The following is a 17196-nucleotide window of genomic DNA, read 5'->3' as shown; positions in this document are numbered from 1 at the left end:
TTTTTTTCCTGTTTGAATAAAGGTTAATAATAATAATAATAATAATAATAATAATAATAATAATAATAATAATAATACCTTTTATAACATGAAGTGCTACATGTGCCTAATATGCTTAATATCTCAGAAGGTTCCAGAGGTTTGGTGAAGACTATGACAGGCGTCTGTTTGGGTTCATATTGTGTTGTTTTTTTAATCAGGTTGGAGTTAAATGTTCTGTTTCATGATCCATCTGAGTCTGATGATGGGATGGACGATGACAGTAGATCTGTTTGGAGATGATGTGCAGTTTATGGATTCCAGAGGTGGACTTTGGGCGGGCGTTAGGATTTATTGGGTGTGTTTGATGTATTTGATGCGTGTCCACTGGCTCCAGGTGGAAGAGGGAAGAAACATTCAGGTTATTATTGTTTGATCCTTGATGTCAGGTCTGACAATCTGTGTCAAATCGAGTAAAAAAACAGACTTAAACGGACATGGGGGGCAATTCCAGTCCATTCTAAAGGATGTTTTGAATCTGGATCAGACCTGGACTCGTGGACCGGCTCATCCCTGATCCTTCACTGTTGTGCAGCTCCGTCTTCTGCCGTCGCTCGTATCTGTTCCGGCTTGTTCCCTTCGCTTTTTTTCACCCGCGAGGACAAATTGTAGCTGTGATTGTTGAGTGTGTTAAAGCTCGACACGCTGGAAAAATCATGTCAGTGTTGATGAACGTCAACCTGAGGGGAAGTCCGACAAACGCACCCATAAAGTATTTGAACGGGATGTTTTCAGTCTGTGCTTTGTGGGGATTATTTATCACCTCCTGCATATTTTAGGGTCAGAGCTCCAATAGAAATGACTCAACAGTTTGAACATGAAGCTCCTGTAAAGTTCCATTAGTGCAGGTTTATGAGTTTATCTGAGGGTTTAAATTCAGCCTTTTTCAGCCAGTGCTACTGGTTTAAGTGGGGTGGGGCGGTTACATATCAAACACCACATTAGCCCTGATTTTCTGATGCAACAAGATGTTCTAAGCACCCCTGTGTAATTTTTTTGAAATTTTCATCCAACACCCCCCCCCCCCCCCAGAAAATTACTTTTTTAACTCAGCAAATTGTAACTTTCACAGCTCCTCCACTCTTTTGTCCAGTTCAGTGTATAAATCTGTTCATGATGGGACATTTAATGATCCTGTCAGTGCCAGATTGTATCATAAGAGTACTTTGTATTATGAACAGTCTAATGTCAAGGTCATGTTGGAGGTTAAAGGTCATCAAAATGCCTAGTTTTTTCAAAAATTCATACCATTCCGACAATTTATCGGATCTGTCCTCAGTTCTGTTCCCTCTGGTTTCCTGGTGGGACCCCCCCAGGCCTTTGGCCCTTTAAAGACACATACAGACTAAATATTCAAACATGGACAGTACATTTGAATTTGCCGCCATTAGTGTGGAGGGAAACACTAGCACACATTTAGGAGGGAATCACTAACACTTCATTCATTCATTCATTCATTTTCTGAACCTGCTTTATCCTCACTAGGGTCATGGGGGCGGAGCCTATCCCAGCTACTTATGGGCGAAGGCGGGGCTCACCCTGGACATGTGACCAGTTCATCGTAGGCATATATACAGACAAACAGACACAAACAGTCACTGTCACATTCACACCTATGGGTGATTTAGATGAACCCATTAACCTATCAGTGCATGTGTTTGGATGGTGGGAGGAGCCAGACTACCTGGAGAGAACCCACGCAGACACGAGGAGAACATGTAAACTCCACACAGAAAGGTCCCACCCATCGACTGGTGTTGGAATGGAACCCAGGACCTTCTGTCTGTGGCTCCAGGTCTGTCCACTGCACCAACAGGACACATACATGTAAATGTCACAGTCATGTGAAACTACCGTTTGTTCTTTTTGACATGTCTGTATGGAGAAGACATTATGTAAATAGTTGTGTTTAATGTGTTTTATTGAATGTCAGTTGTTTGTGGTCAGTAGATGTGTTCTGAGGAGAGAACCTGAGCCCAACATTTGGAAGAACCCACATGAACAGCTGAATTCCATCAAATATGCATTTGGACCATTTGGGTGACCTTTGACCTATAATCTGACCTTGACTCCACACCTTTTGTAGTGCAAAGCACTCTGAAGACATGACATGTCTCACAAAAAACATTTAAGGGCCCAACATGAGCAGACTGTTACACTGTACTTTATCAGAAGTGAAGAAGGTTTGAAAGTTGACAAAAACCCCAGGTTTTCAGGGTTGAAAAAGTAATTTTCGGGGTGGGGGGGGTGGGGGTGGGGGAGTTTGGGCTTGATTTGAAGTTTTTTCACATTTTTGTATTCCCAAGACCTGGGAGCATTAGAGAATCTGCGCCCCCCCCCCCCCCCCCCCCCCCAGCATAAGAACCAAACATCAATTGACGATCAGTGGTTAAATCAGCTCAGCTACTTAATTACAGGTAATTGTACAGTTAGAGGGCGACATGGTGGTGCAGTGGATAGCAGTCGTGCCTCACACACAGAAGGTTCTGGGGTCGATTCCAACACCTGGGGGGTGGGACCTTTCAGTTTGCATGTTCTCCCTGTTTGCGTGGGTTCTCTCCAGGTACTCCAGCTCCTCCCACCATCCAAAGGCATGCACTGATAGGTTAATTGCTTAATCAAAATTGCCCAAATATGTCGCCCTGTGATGAACTGGAGACATATCCAAGGTGTACCCCGCCTTCGCCCATAAGTAGCTGGGATAGGCTCCGCCCCTGTGACCCTAGTGAGGATAAAGCGGGTTCAGAAAATGAATGAATGAATGTACAGTTAGATTCTCGATGATTGTGAAATGTTGAGCTGTTATTCAAGCATTCTCGTGGTGCTAACCTCTGGGTCATGTGATATTTGTTTATGTTGTCAGATTATCTGGAAATGAATGTGAAACTAGTTTGGATCTGGATGAATTCTTGTCGTCAGTTGTTGAAAAATGAGTTTCCAAAGTTAAAGAAACATATTTGTAGTCATTTATTTATCTCACCGGCCGATAAACTATGAGCTTTTGTGAACCGTTTTCGCAATCTTCGTTGTCGCATCTTCGCAATTTCTTCAAAAATCTTCTCCGATGAAACTTCCAGTCGGATTCATTTCAAATTTTTTATATCTTTCTTGGGATAATGTCTGCAAAGTTTATTCACGGTTTTGAGAAATCTACATTTTTGAATTTTTGACAAATTTTTTAAATATTAAAAATGTGCCTTTACATATGATCTTCCATATGTTGGTGGTTTAGAACATGTAAATGGTTCCACATATCAGTCTAGTTCCTATTGATCACTGATAGAAGTCAAATATGGACTGTGATTGGATGAGTTGAGTTCTCCTTCAGTGAAAGTCCCACCCACAACTTTATGATTTTTAACCAAACTGGATGAAACTAACAAATAATACGACAATCCTTTGGTAAATCCATTGGTGAATCACTGACACAATAAATTGTAGATTTCATAAAAGATGTAAAGAACAAACCAAGAAGAAAATGAACAAAGGACCAAAGATCTGAACTGGGATAAAGGCTGAAAGTATTTGACTTTTATTCAGAGCATCAGACCAGTCAAAAAGGATTAAACAGTAACAAAAATACAAAAATCCTCTGGTGATTTGACTCAGTGTTGATTGCTGATAGAACATGCTGGTGAGACACAGGGAGATGGGTCCTATTTTTATTGATCTGCATCTTCTTCGTAGACCCATGGCCAACCCTTCCACCAAGTGTCATGAAAATCAGTGCAGTAGATTTTGTTCAATCTTGATGAAAATCTCTGAACTTCACTCAGATACAGTCAATGACAGACGGTTTGTTCATGTTTTTTTTTACCCCTCGGACAACTAACGACCAAAGGGGTATTGTAGTCATTTTGTTGTCTGTCCATCTGTCTGTCCATTCAACGACAGAATCGCATTATCTGAAGAATGCATTGAGATATCTTTACCAAATTTACACAAAGACAATCTAATCTGAATTATAGGGCAGTAACTTTCAACAGAATCTTATACTGTATTTGACCGAGAGGATGAAAAGTGGACAGCACGTTATGTTCATGTTTTTTTTTTATGATTTTTCTTGGTTTTTCATGGTTTTTTATTGTTTTTCTTGGTTTTTCGGGGTTATTCTTGTTTTTTATTGTTTTTCTTGGTTTTTCTTGGTTTTTCGGGGTTATTCTTGGCTTTTTATTGTTTTTATTGTTTTTCTTGGTTTTTCTTGGTTTTTTTTTGGTTTGTCATGGTCTTTCTGATGCAGAACCTGTATTAATAACTGTTATTTGTTCGCTCTTGTAAACGCTCAGATTCACACCCAGTTCAACCACAAACCGAATCTGCCGACAAGCAGCTGCACAAGTGTTCCGAGCTTCAGGGTCATGCTCAAGGGCACCTTGGCAGCGATAGCAGCAGCTCCTCCGTCATCGATCCGGCGACCTCCCACTCCTAAATCTGTGATTAGACGTTTGCATCAGGCTGCTCATAAACATGCCTGGCTTTAAGCCAGGTCACATGTTCCCACTCCGTCACACTGAACCTGTGGGTGGGAGGCAGCAGACGGTGGGTGGTAAAAGGATTTAACTGGGGGTGTCACATACCCCCTCCCCAGGGAGAAGATCTGGCCCATCACCTCCGGGGGATAGGGTTTCATCAGATGACTGCATCTGATTGGATAAAATTCACCAGATGACTGGAATAACTCCGACATGTCACTACAACAGGACATTATTAGACGTTTTACAGCAGCGTGTGTCGATCCAAAACCTCACTGGATTTTTCAACTTTAACCCTTCAGAGTCCCTGAACGCACCATCATGTCTAAATAACAGAACTGATTTAAGATGACGTATCAGCAGATGGCGCCTCGATGAGTCGTCATTTACACTTGTGTAAAAAGTGCAGATTTCAAAGTAAAAGTGTGAGGTCAGTGGTGTTAAAAGGACAAATGAAACCAGACTAATGATACACGATAAAAACAGGATTTTCACCAAAATTATCATCACAGTTGGTGCTCATTCAGTCAGAAGAGACTGTAAAAACAGGCTTCGAATAGACTGCACGAAAAAAAACATGTCACAGCATTTGGAGGAAAAATGAACTACATCACCCAATCAGATGAGTGACACCTGACTGTTGTTCTCAACAGTTTTTTCTAGTTGTAATAGTTGTATATAGATGTATTGAGCTGTGATAATTGTATATAGTTGTGACAGTTGTATATGGTTTTATATTGTTGTAAATAATTGTATATTGTTATATACAGTTGTGATAGTTATATATAATAGTATATATTTGTATATAGTTGTAATAGTTGTATATAGTTGTATGTAGTTGTAATAGTTGTATATAGTTACCTCCACCAGGAGGTATTGGGATCACTTTGCTTTGTGTGTTTGCATGCATCTGTACATGTTTGTTTGTCTGTTAGCAAGGTAACTCAAAAAGTTATGGATGGATTTTCAGGAAATTTTCAGCAAATGTTGATACTGGCAGAAGGAAGAAATGATTTAATTTTGTTGGTGATGGGGGGGGGGGGGGGGGGGGGGCAGATCTATCTTGCGCTCTCCGAGTGCTTTTCTTGTTGTATATAGTTGTAGTACTTGTATATAGTTGTATATAGTTGTAGTAGTTGTATATGGTTTTAGTAGTTGTATGTAGTTGTAGTAGTTGTATACTGTTGTATATAGTTCTAGTAGTTGTATATAGTTATATAAAGTTGTAGTAGTTGTATATAGTTGTAGTAGTTGTATACAGTTTATATAGTTGTAGTAGTTGTATATAGTTGTATATAGTTGTAGTAGTTGTAGTCATTGTATATAGTTGTAGTAGTTGTATATGGTTTTAGTAGTTGTATGTAGTTGTAGTAGTTGTATACTGTTGTATATAGTTCTAGTAGTTGTATATAGTTATATAAAGTTGTAGTAGTTGTATATAGTTGTAGTAGTTGTATATAGTTTATATAGTTGTAGTAGTTGTATATAGTTTATATAGTTGTAGTAGTTGTATATAGTTGTAGTAGTTGTAGTCATTGTATATAGTTGTAGTAGTTGTATATGGTTTTAGTAGTTGTATGTAGCTGTAGTAGTTGTATACTGTTGTATATAGTTCTAGCAGTTGTATATAGTTATATAAAGTTGTAGTAGTTGTATATAGTTTATATAGTTGTAGTAGTTGTATATAGTTGTATATAGTTGTAGTAGTTGTAGTCATTGTATATAGTTGTAGTAGTTGTATATAGTTGTATAAAGTAGTAGTAATTGCATATAGTTGTATATAGTTGTATATGTTGTAGTAGTTGTATATAGTTGTAGTAGTTGTATACCGTTGTGTATAGTTCTAGTAGTTGTATATAGTTATATATAGTTGTAGTAGTTGTATACCGTTGTATATAGTTCTAGTAGTTCTATATAGTTATATACAGTTGTAGTAGTTGTATATAGTTGTAGTAGTTGTAGTCATTGTATACAGTTGTAGTAGTTGTATATAGTTGTATATAGTAGTAGTAGTAGTTGTATATAGTTGTATATAGTTGTAGTAGTTGTATATAGTTGTAGTAGTTGTATATAGTTGTATATAGTTGTAGTAGTTGTATATAGTTGTAGTAGTTGTATGTAGTTGTATGTAGTTGTAGTAGTTGTATATAGTTGTAGTAGTTGTATGTAGTTGTATGTAGTTGTAGTAGTTGTATATAGTTGTAGTAGTTGTATATAGTTGTATATACAGGGTGGGGAAGCAAAATTTATAATGAACATTTAGTTGTTTTTTCTCAGCAGACACTACGCCAATTGTTTTGAAACCAAACATATACTGATGTCATAATCATACCTAACACTATTATCCATACCTTTTCAGAAACTTTTGCCCATATGAGTAATCAGGAAAGCAAACGTCAAAGAGTGTGTGATTTGCTGAATGCACTCGTCACACCAAAGGAGATTTCAAAAATAGTTGGAGTGTCCATAAAGACTGTTTATAATGGAAAGAAGAGAATGACTATGAGCAAAACTATTACCAGAAAGTCTGGAAGATACTATTAAAGAAGAATGGCAGAAGTTGTCACCCCAATATTTGAGGAACACTTGCACAAGTTTCAGGAAGCATGTGAAGGCAGTTATTGAGAAAGAAGGAGGACACATAGAATAAAAACATTTTCTATTATGGACATTTTCTTGTGGCAAATAAATTCTCATAACTTTCAATAAACTAATTGGTCATACACTGTCTTTCAATCCCTGCCTCAAAATATTGTACATTTTGCTTCCCCACCCTGTAGTTGTAGTAGTTGTATATAGTTGTAGTAGTTGTATATAGTTGTATATATTGGTAGTAGTTGTATATAGTTGTAGTAGTTGTAGTACTTGTATATAGTTGTATATAGTTGTAGTAGTTGTATATAGTTGTATATAGTTGTAGTAGTTGTATGTAGTTGTATATAGTTGTATATAGTTGTAGTAGTTGTATGTAGTTGTATATAGTTGTATATAGTTGTAGTAGTTGTATATAGTGGTAGTAGTTGTTTGTAGTTGTATATAGTTGTAGTAGTTGTATGTAGTTGTATATAGTTGTAGTAGTTGTATATAGTGGTAGTAGTTGTATATAGTGGTAGTAGTTGTATGTAGTTGTATATAGTTGTAGTAGTTGTATATAGTGGTAGTAGTTGTATGTAGTTGTATATAGTTGTAGTAGTTGTATATAGTGGTAGTAGTTGTATGTAGTTGTATATAGTTGTATATAGTTGTAGTAGTTGTATATAGTGGTAGTAGTTGTATGTAGTTGTATATAGTTGTATATAGTTGTAGTAGTTGTATATAGTGGTAGTAGTTGTATGTAGTTGTATATAGTTGTATATAGTTGTAGTAGTTGTATATAGTGGTAGTAGTTGTATGTAGTGGTAGTAGTTGTAAATGGTTGTATCCAGTTGTATATTGTTGTGTATACAGTAGTTTTGTGAATTCTTAAAATTCCTTCTTTAGACATGTGTTTGTGGTGAAAAACAAAAGAATGTAACTTTGTGTGAGTTTAGTTTCAGTGAGTTCACTCGTGTCAAATGAATCAAAGTGACTGAAGTGAAGTTGAGCTGAAAAACATGAAACCAAACAAAGCAAAGGAAACAGTTTTATCATGAGAAAAACATTAAGGAAAGATCAGAAGTCTTCAAGTCCACTCAGACTGCTAAGGGTTAATGACCTGTGACCCCAGACCAGGACAGACCTGGGCTTCTGGACTTGTTCCTGGTACCGGTCTACATGGTCCTTTTGGTTTCCACTGAGTCCTGGTCCATCCCAGATCCATCCCAGTCCAGAGGAGTCCACAGGGCTCCTGGACTCATTCAGGACCAGTAAAGTCTGGACTGGGGTCCAGACCCATGTGGTTCTTTCAGGTCTAGATGCAGGTGGTTCTGGTCCAGATCTCCTCAGACCCTGCTCTTTTGTGTTCCTGCTGCTCCTCTCACAGTCCTCCTTCTATTTGAACTGATTATTCATCGTCTTTTTCTGCTGAATGGACGTGTTTTAACAGATGAACTGAACCATAACATGTTTTCTTCATCGTGTCGACGGTTCAACTCCAGTCTGAGTTTCGTTGCTTTATCTTGGCTTCTATTTTCCGTTCCCTCCTGTTTCTCATTTGCGGTTGTAGATTATCTGGAATCGGAGAACCGTGCGTGTTTTCCTTTTTAACGTGGTAACCTGATCTGTTTGGGTTAATACTCCCATCGTACGTCCTTCAGTTCGACTGTTGCACACGTTGTATTAATCACACTGACATGCTTTATTGTGCAGCTGCTGAAGAAGAACGAGGAAAAGGAACGATAAGGATCCGCCGGCGCTGTCATTATTACAGCTGACCGTCTGGAAACAAGGCGTGGAACCCCGTCTGTTCATGTTAACGCAGGCTCGTCCGCTGGTTCATGTCTTTACACGGCTGTAACGTAAGGTTCTAATAGTTTTGGATTTTTCATTATAGTTTAGTTTTATTTAGTTTTGACTTTTTGTCTTCAATTCAGTTAGTTTTAATTAGTTTTTAGAGCAGGTTTGCTAGTGTTTATTAGTTTTCATTTTTTTTCTAAATGCTTAGTTTTAGCTTAGTTGTAGTTTAATCGTCTCTTTTTTCTTCTTCTCTGTCGTTGTATTCAAATAAATCCCAGACAGGACTCTGCTGCTTTAGTCTCCATGTTTCCAGGTAGAGTGGGGACCAGAAGACGACTGGAAACCACAGGTGAACACAAGTGACGGACCAAAAAGTGTCGTACGGTGCCGCTAGCTAAAATTGCTCAAACGAAATAAATCGATTTCGTATCAGTCCAACATTGACAAAAATCAAAACGAAGGAAATTTTATCCATAATTTTTATCCGTTTTAGTTAGTTTTGTAAACACACAATACAGTTTCAGTTAGTTATCGTTTTTTCTTTTAATTATAGTTTTTATTTATTTCAGTTAACGGAAATGTTTTGTCAATTCTAGTTTTCATCATTTCATGAGTTTCCGTTAACGATAATAACCTTGCTGTAACGTCAGAGCGGGAATGAAAGGCAGAGTGTCAGATGATGAGTGGACCGTTAACAGTCTGAGCTTCAGACCCACATCTGTCTTGATGTGGTTGTTCATGTCAAACAAAGAGCTCGACTGATTGAATACAGCCGCCGTTCGTCACACGTTAAATTACGTCTGAGCGTGCGCTCTAATTGAGTCTGACTCCAGATATTACTGCTGGAGGAACCGAACATGGATCCGTGTCTCCAAACCCAGATGTTCTGCTCTGGTTCTGGTTCAGGTTCTTTATTTAGAGCTGAAGGTGGAACTGGTTTGGAGCTGAAAACAGTTCAATAACATCCACAGTGTTTTGTTTTAGAAGGACTTTCACAGAATGACAGGAACCCTCAGATGGACCAGAGTCTGGACCCTAAACCGGGTCACAATGACCCGGGTTAAAATCAGGGTGTTTTTATGACACTTTGTCAGATTAAAAATAATCCTTTGTATTATTTTTAGGTCCACAAAAGAATGATTTCATGTTTGAAATATTTTTTAGTTTTTATTTATTAATTTGCACATCATAAAACACCAAGAGAGAAATTAAAAGACAACAACATTCAAACCAGTAACATCATTGTGCAGGAGAGGATAGAAGCCAAAAAGGGCTTATATTATGAATACCTCCCCAGAAATAAACAATACACAGGAAAAAAAAGGAGAAAAAGAATTAAAAATATGATATAACTTAAATAAACTAAAGTAACAACAATAAAAATACAAATCGAATTACAAATCATCAAATACAACTCAAATGATACAGCCTTACTTTTTTCATGAATTACAGTCATCTGCTTTTTAAATAATGATAAAGAAGATGTTGATAGAAGTTCAGGTCGTAGATTATTCCACAGATTTGGTCCACGATATTTTAGAGAATACTGACTGACAGAAGTTCGGCAGTATGGAAGATAAAATTTGCTTGAATATCATGTAGGATAATTGTGAATAACAGAAGACAACATAAAGAAGCTCGGGAAAACTTCTGTTTTTTATACAATAAATTTATTTATTTATTTATTTTTTACATATTTAGAAAATGTGAAAAGCAAAGTATGTATATTATATAATATATAGAACTCTGTCCACATCCATGTAGATCGGGGGTGCCCAACCCTGGTCCTCCAGATCTACTGTCCTGCATGTTCTAGATGTTTCCTCTTCCAGTCCACCTGACAGTCGTTCTCAGGCTTCTGCAGAGCTTGATGATAGGCTGATCATGTGGATCAGGTGTGTTGGAAGAGGGATCCATCTAAAACATGTAGGACAGTAGATCTGGAGGACCAGGGTTGGACTCCCCTGATCTAAAACATGTAGGACAGTAGATCTGGAGGACCAGGGTTGGACTCCCCTGATCTAAAACATGTAGGACAGTAGATCTGGAGGACCAGGGTTGGACTCCCCTGATCTAAAACATGTAGGACAGTAGATCTGGAGGACCAGGGCTGGACTCCCCTGATCTAAAACATGTAGGACAGTAGATCTGGAGGACCAGGGTTGGACTCCCCTGATCTAAAACATGTAGGACAGTAGATCTGGAGGACCAGGGTTGGACTCCCCTGATCTAAAACATGTAGGACAGTAGATCTGGAGGACCAGGGCTGGACTCCCCTGATCTAAAACATGTAGGACAGTAGATCTGGAGGACCAGGGCTGGACTCCCCTGATCTAAAACATGTAGGACAGTAGATCTGGAGGACCAGGGTTGGACTCCCCTGATCTAAAACATGTAGGACAGTAGATCTGGAGGACCAGGGCTGGACTCCCCTGATACTGAGTGAGTCCTGTGGTTTTACTGTTGAATGGATCACCTGCTCAGATCTAATTCTATTAGAAATGAATGGGGGTCATTTTCACCCACCTATAGAAGCCTGGGTTAGTAAAACAAAAACTACAGTTACATCAGATCAGTTAAAGGTAGGTTAGAAATACAAATGGCATGATGTCAAAAACATGTTTATGAGGAATACCTGGAATATGAAATAATAACTTTTCATTACAAAGAAAACAACCTGTGTCATTTTGACCCATTTATAAATCTAAAGGTTTAAAACACTGAAGAATAAATGAATAACTAACCACCATCTGTGCCATGGCAGGATTTTAGTATTATTTCATCGTTTCATTCTTTATTATCTCATTGTTTGTTTTCATCTGTTTACATCCTTTACCTTGTTTTCATGTTATTTGGTTTTTCATGTAATTTTTCCTCTTTTTGCGTTGTTTTCACCTTGTTCTGTCTTTTGTTTTGTGTTCATCTTTTTGCATCTTTTATGTCATTTTCATCGAGTTGCATCGTTTTTGTCTTGTTGCATCTCATTACATATATATATATATATATACACACACACACACACACACACACACACACACACACACACATACATACATACATACATACATACATACATATATATATATATATATATATATATGTAATGTTTTTTTTCATAGTTTTCATCTTGTTATATTCTACAAAGGTACATTTAGTCTTTTACATTGATATATTTATATTTATTTCATTTTGCATTTTTAATGCTGTCTTCTTTTTGTGTTATTTTTGTTGTGTTTATCTTGTCATAGCTTCTATAGTTGTTGTTTTTTTTAATGAATATGGTTTTCGTCCTGTGTCGAGTTGCATCTTTTACAACCTTTTTGTTTTGCTCTTTGCTCAAAAATTAACGAAATACAAAACAAAACCACAGACTCCAGGTGTGTTTTTGACTTATTCTGTCTTTTACATCTGTTTTTTGGTCTCATCTTCATCTTTTGTTCTGTTGATATGTGACTAATATGAACGTTTCTATCGTAACATTCTTCATTTGAAACTGAGCTCTTGTCCAATCAGAGGAGCCGGTTTAATTCACCAATCAGAAGCCTGGACAGTTGAACATTTACAATCCCTGAGGAGATGTTTCCGATCAATAAGAAAATGATAAAAGATCCAGACTTCAGCCTTTTTGGCGTCTTGAACAGATGTATTGTCTGGTTTTTGACTGAACGACTCTGCCTTCGTCACTAATGGATGTTGACTAATGCACGACGATCCACAGACCGCCTTCACTTTGTCTAAAAGCTTCTGGAAAGTGTAGTTTGAGGTTGGGGGCTGGTTCTGTTGTCAGACTTGGACGTCCAAGGTTATTCTGAAGGTTTGAGTGGATGTGAAGGGAATGTGTTGGATGACAGTGGGACTCTGCTCCTGTTTTTAGGGTCTTTAGGGGTTAAACCAGGACATCTGCTGGACCTCCTCCACCTCCCATCATGATCAGAGCTGCGGTCGCCGCCGTCTGCCTCGGTGAGTAGCAAAGTTCTAATAGTTTGGGATTTTTCATTCTAGTTTAGTTTTATTTAGTTTTGACTTTTTTTCTCTAATTCAGTTCATTTTAATTAGTTTTTAGAACAGGTTTGCTAGTTTTTATTAGTTTTCATTTTTTTCTAAATGCTTAGTTTTAGTTTTGTCGTCTCTTTTCTCTTCTTGTTCGTCATATTCACATAAATCCCAGACAGGACTCTGCTGCTTTCTCCCAACTTTAGTCTCCATGTTTCCAGGTAGAGTGGGGACCAGAAGACGACTGGAAACCACAAGTGAACACAAGTGACGGACCCTTAAATATCATATGGTGCCGCTAGCTAAAATTGCTAGAGCAAAATAAATTACTTTCGTATCAATCCAACATTGACAAAGATGAAAATGAAGGGAATTTTATCCGTAATTTTTATCCGTTTTAGTTAGGGCTGGGCAAGTTAACGTGTTATTACCGCGTTAACGCATTCATTAAATAACGCCGACAATTTTTTTATCTCACATTAATGCTGTTTTATTATTGTTCTGCCTTTCAAGCAAGTCTTAGTTCATTTATACATACGGACTCCTATTTTGAAACTCATGCTTTAATTTTGGCGCTCCACACGCCGGTGCTGTGTGTACATGCCGGCTGAGAGGAGAAAAGCGAACTTTACAAGTAATGCTGAATCAAACTTTGTTTAACTCCTGCAGTTCAACACCTGTATGTATCAGTCATTCTGTTGTTTGCTAAATAATTTCACATGCAAACGTGCCGTTAGAAACATGTTTATGATGTTATTTTGTGTTGTGTTTTGCGTTATTATGTGTTTATTACAATGTGTTATTAACATGTTTAAGCTAATTCGTTTATGCTAGCAGTCAGAGATGGGTTGTTAATTCTTTATGCAGGCTCATGCTAAGTTTATGTAAATTCATTGGTTGTGTTTAGATATAATATGCCAGCCTTTGAACTAACCTTTACTCATTTACGATGTGAATGTTGTATTAGCAGTCATTTTATCTCAATGCTAACTTGAATGGGAAAATTCATAGACACGCTAACGATTAGCATTTACAGCTTAATTTAAGATTTACAACGTCTTTTTATCCAGCAACAAAGGTTCACATCAGAGATATTTTATACTATTCATTCTGACAACAACTGAACATAAAATACTCACAGACAAACGTTTTGGGTGCCATACAAACAGAGTGAAAGAAACGTGTCTGTTAGTTCCTTCTTATGTCCGAACTGACTACGGTAACACCGCAAGGACAAAACATACGTTAAACTTATTCAACTTATTCTGACCACTTCAGGGCCCCTTTTGCTTGCTCTGGACAACTGAACATCACATATTATTGGGCTTATTAGTATTAGTACTTATTAGTGGGCTTAAGACTGCTGTCAATCACTCACAACTGTAAATACACTGCTGGGGACATAAACGTGTAAAAGTAGTGGTTTTTTACATGGACATTTTCATTTTAAATGTCTTCAGATGGTGGGGCTGAGAAGGACACAGTTGTTTGGAAGCACTGACATGTGCAATTATTTTTATCACCGGAGTACTTCCAGTCTGAAATATCACTGAAAAGCAATACACGCGGTTGATGCCCCCCCCCCCCCCCCCCCAACAACTATTTGATGAATCGTGAATCAGAAATGCATGTGATTAATCGCGATTAAAAAATTTAATCGCTGCCCAGCACTAGTTTTAGTTAGTTTTGTAAACACACAATACAGTTTCAGTTAGTTATTATTTTTTCTTTTAATTCTAGTTTTTATTTATTTCAGTGAATGAAAATGTTTTTACAATTCTAGTTTTCGTCATTTCGTTAGCTTTTGTCAACGACAATAACCTTGGTGAGTTGCCTCATTGATACGTTTCCATGACAACGAAACGCTCCAGTTTCCCTCTGTCTGCATTTGTTTCTGTACGTTAACCCTTAGTGGTCTGAGCCTATTTTGTCCGTTTTTTAGTCCTTTTGACTTTGCCTTTATATACTATATAAACAAATGTTTAATATACCCATGTTTGGAATCTGTTTTTGCAGCACAACTTCATCTATATCATCTGTCTTATTATTTTTTTCACTTTGACCTATTATATCAACACAAAAGGACAAAAAACACAAAGGTATAAAATCCGATTTGAAAAATGTCCATAATTTATTGCATAAATAACACACAGAAGCTTAACGAACCTTTTCAAAGGCTTTAAAAGTGAATATTGGTTCCGAATATTAGGAATATAAAATCAAAATTGTAATAAATTAAAACTATACTCAAATATTTGACATAAAAGCGAATCTTTATATAGATGTTTTCTCTGGTTTTCTCTACCCCCCCCCGTTCCTCCAGCGATCTGCATCCAGTTCAGGTGGGGCTCATCCCCACTCTTACCAGTAATGCTAATGCAGTCTGTGGATTAGAATCTGCAGATTTGTCCAGTTTTTTCCGTTTTGAAAAAAGACAAAAAAATTCCAAAGATACAGTCAGAAATATAACGCTTGCTTTATTTCACTATAAAAACTCTTTATTGTTTGTTTGCTCCGGTTTCAAACCGTCATATCTCCGGTTGTATTTGCTCTATCAACATCAAATGAAAAGTGGGAGAGTGTTTCCAGTCTGCACTTTCAAATGCAGTTTTCCCCAGTGGTCTACGAGACCGACTTCTGATGCTACGACATGTTGAAAATGTCATGTGATTCAGTCACGGGGCTGTTACTGTGGACCCCAAAGGGTTAACACTTCATTGGGCAAGTGACTGTTTTTGGTAACTTCCACATACGTTATAGGAAAGTGAGTCAACATGTTCGCACATTCGATCATTTTAATTCAATAATGTGATAATACACATGGAGATGATTTGTCTTTAGGGTTTATTTGGATTATATCACCATGGTTTAGTGCTGCCAGTGACTAATTTTGTAACAATTAATCTTTTGACTAGTTTTTCGATTAGTCGACTAATCTAAATGGCTGAAAAGTGTGTTATTTTGTTGTGTCCATTTTATTTTGAATACAACATAAAGGCCAAGACATAAAATGCCAGCTGTACCATGACAAATGTAAACAGTGATGCTGACGTTTGTGTGCTTCTGTTTCCCTTCAGCGCTCCTCGTGTCCTGTGTTTGTTCGGCCAAACCCAGCGGATCAAAGAACAAGAAACCAAAGCAAGGTAGACGTCAGGCCTGTAATCAGAGTCCGCCTGTTATCATCACTCAGCCTCAAATCATACATGAAGTTAACGGAATAACTCACAGTCCATCCCATCTGTTTATTTATCAGGGTTAAATAAACTACCTGTACGTCCAGAAGGGGAAATACTCCCAGTTTTCATCTTATTTCATTGTTTAACCCTTTCATTCCCACCAGATCACTGCAGATCCAGTCACCATTTTATATTAAAGACATGAAAGATTCTACAGTAAAACTTTTGGTTAAACTTTCAAGTTACATCTTGTTTGAAAGTTGAGATCAGTGTTTCTCAACAGGGGTGGTACTGCCCCCCCCAGGAGGTGTTGGGACACCATGGGGGAGTATTTGGTATGAAAAAGCTGGGGGGGGCGGACTGGGACCGAAATGTTAGTCTGTATAAGTATCAACGTCAAACAGCATGTTATGTCAATGGTGAATTTACAAATTTACGTGCTCTCTGCTCCTCTGTAATAAGCAGTGTTGGGAATAATGGTGTTAAAAATAGCACCATTACTAACACCATTATTGTTTTCCAGTAACGGGTAATCTAATAAATTACTATTTGAAACGTTACAATGCCGTTAACGTTACCACCAGTGAAGTGTGGTGCGTTACTCTGCACTGACATCTAACAGCTGTTATCCATCCTGGCTCGCTCAGCCAGGTACAAGAAGTGTGACGTTCGCGAATGAGTTGAGTGTTTTGAACAGCTCTTTAAAGTGAATGATAAGAACCGATTCGTTGTGAGCCGTTCGTTTACGAGCCGTTCTTCTATTCAAACACTGCCTTCATGCGTCACCTGTGTGTCCATGAGTCTGTGTCGCTGCCTTCACCTGAACCACTAATGACATCTACCAGTTTGAGTTGTCCCAGCACACCCCATGCACTTGAATGCAGCTACGTGCACAGCTAATTTAGGGGAGGAGTTATCAGTGAGTCTGACTGACTGAACTGGAGACGTTTACTGATGTGTCAGGGAGGAGCCACTGAAAAAACTGGAGATGTGGGATTAACTGGAGGAGCATCTTCTTCTATAAATGCAGATATGCACTTGTGTGGTGGAAAAGTTGAGCCCATGTGGACCCCAGCTGGGCCCTGGTGGACCCCAGCTGGGCCCTGGTGGACCCCAGCTGGCCCCTGGTGGACCCCAGCCGG

General features: G+C 38.1%; 1 protein-coding gene across 8 annotated transcripts in view; it reads left to right on the top strand.

The window, feature by feature from the left end:
* Positions 1-17196, top strand: part of vit (vitrin) — an 83689-nt gene that overhangs the window by 16305 nt on the left and 50188 nt on the right. For 7 of the 8 annotated variants that reach the window (XM_030155926.1, XM_030155931.1, XM_030155933.1 and 4 more), the window contains exons 2-3: positions 12760-12845; positions 15956-16021. In XM_030155926.1, the coding sequence (XP_030011786.1) occupies positions 12812-12845; positions 15956-16021 (100 nt within the window). In that variant the 5' untranslated portion in view covers positions 12760-12811. Of the gene's footprint in view, positions 1-8927; positions 8948-12759; positions 12846-15955; positions 16022-17196 lie in introns of those variants that run through there. The other variant, XM_030155927.1, reaches the window with a different exon arrangement.

Source organism: Sphaeramia orbicularis, chromosome 15 (assembly GCF_902148855.1).
Source record: "Sphaeramia orbicularis chromosome 15, fSphaOr1.1, whole genome shotgun sequence".
NCBI lineage: Eukaryota > Metazoa > Chordata > Actinopteri > Kurtiformes > Apogonidae > Sphaeramia > Sphaeramia orbicularis.
Note: the sequence above shows the minus strand (reverse complement) of the source record. Positions and strands in the feature narration are given on the sequence as shown.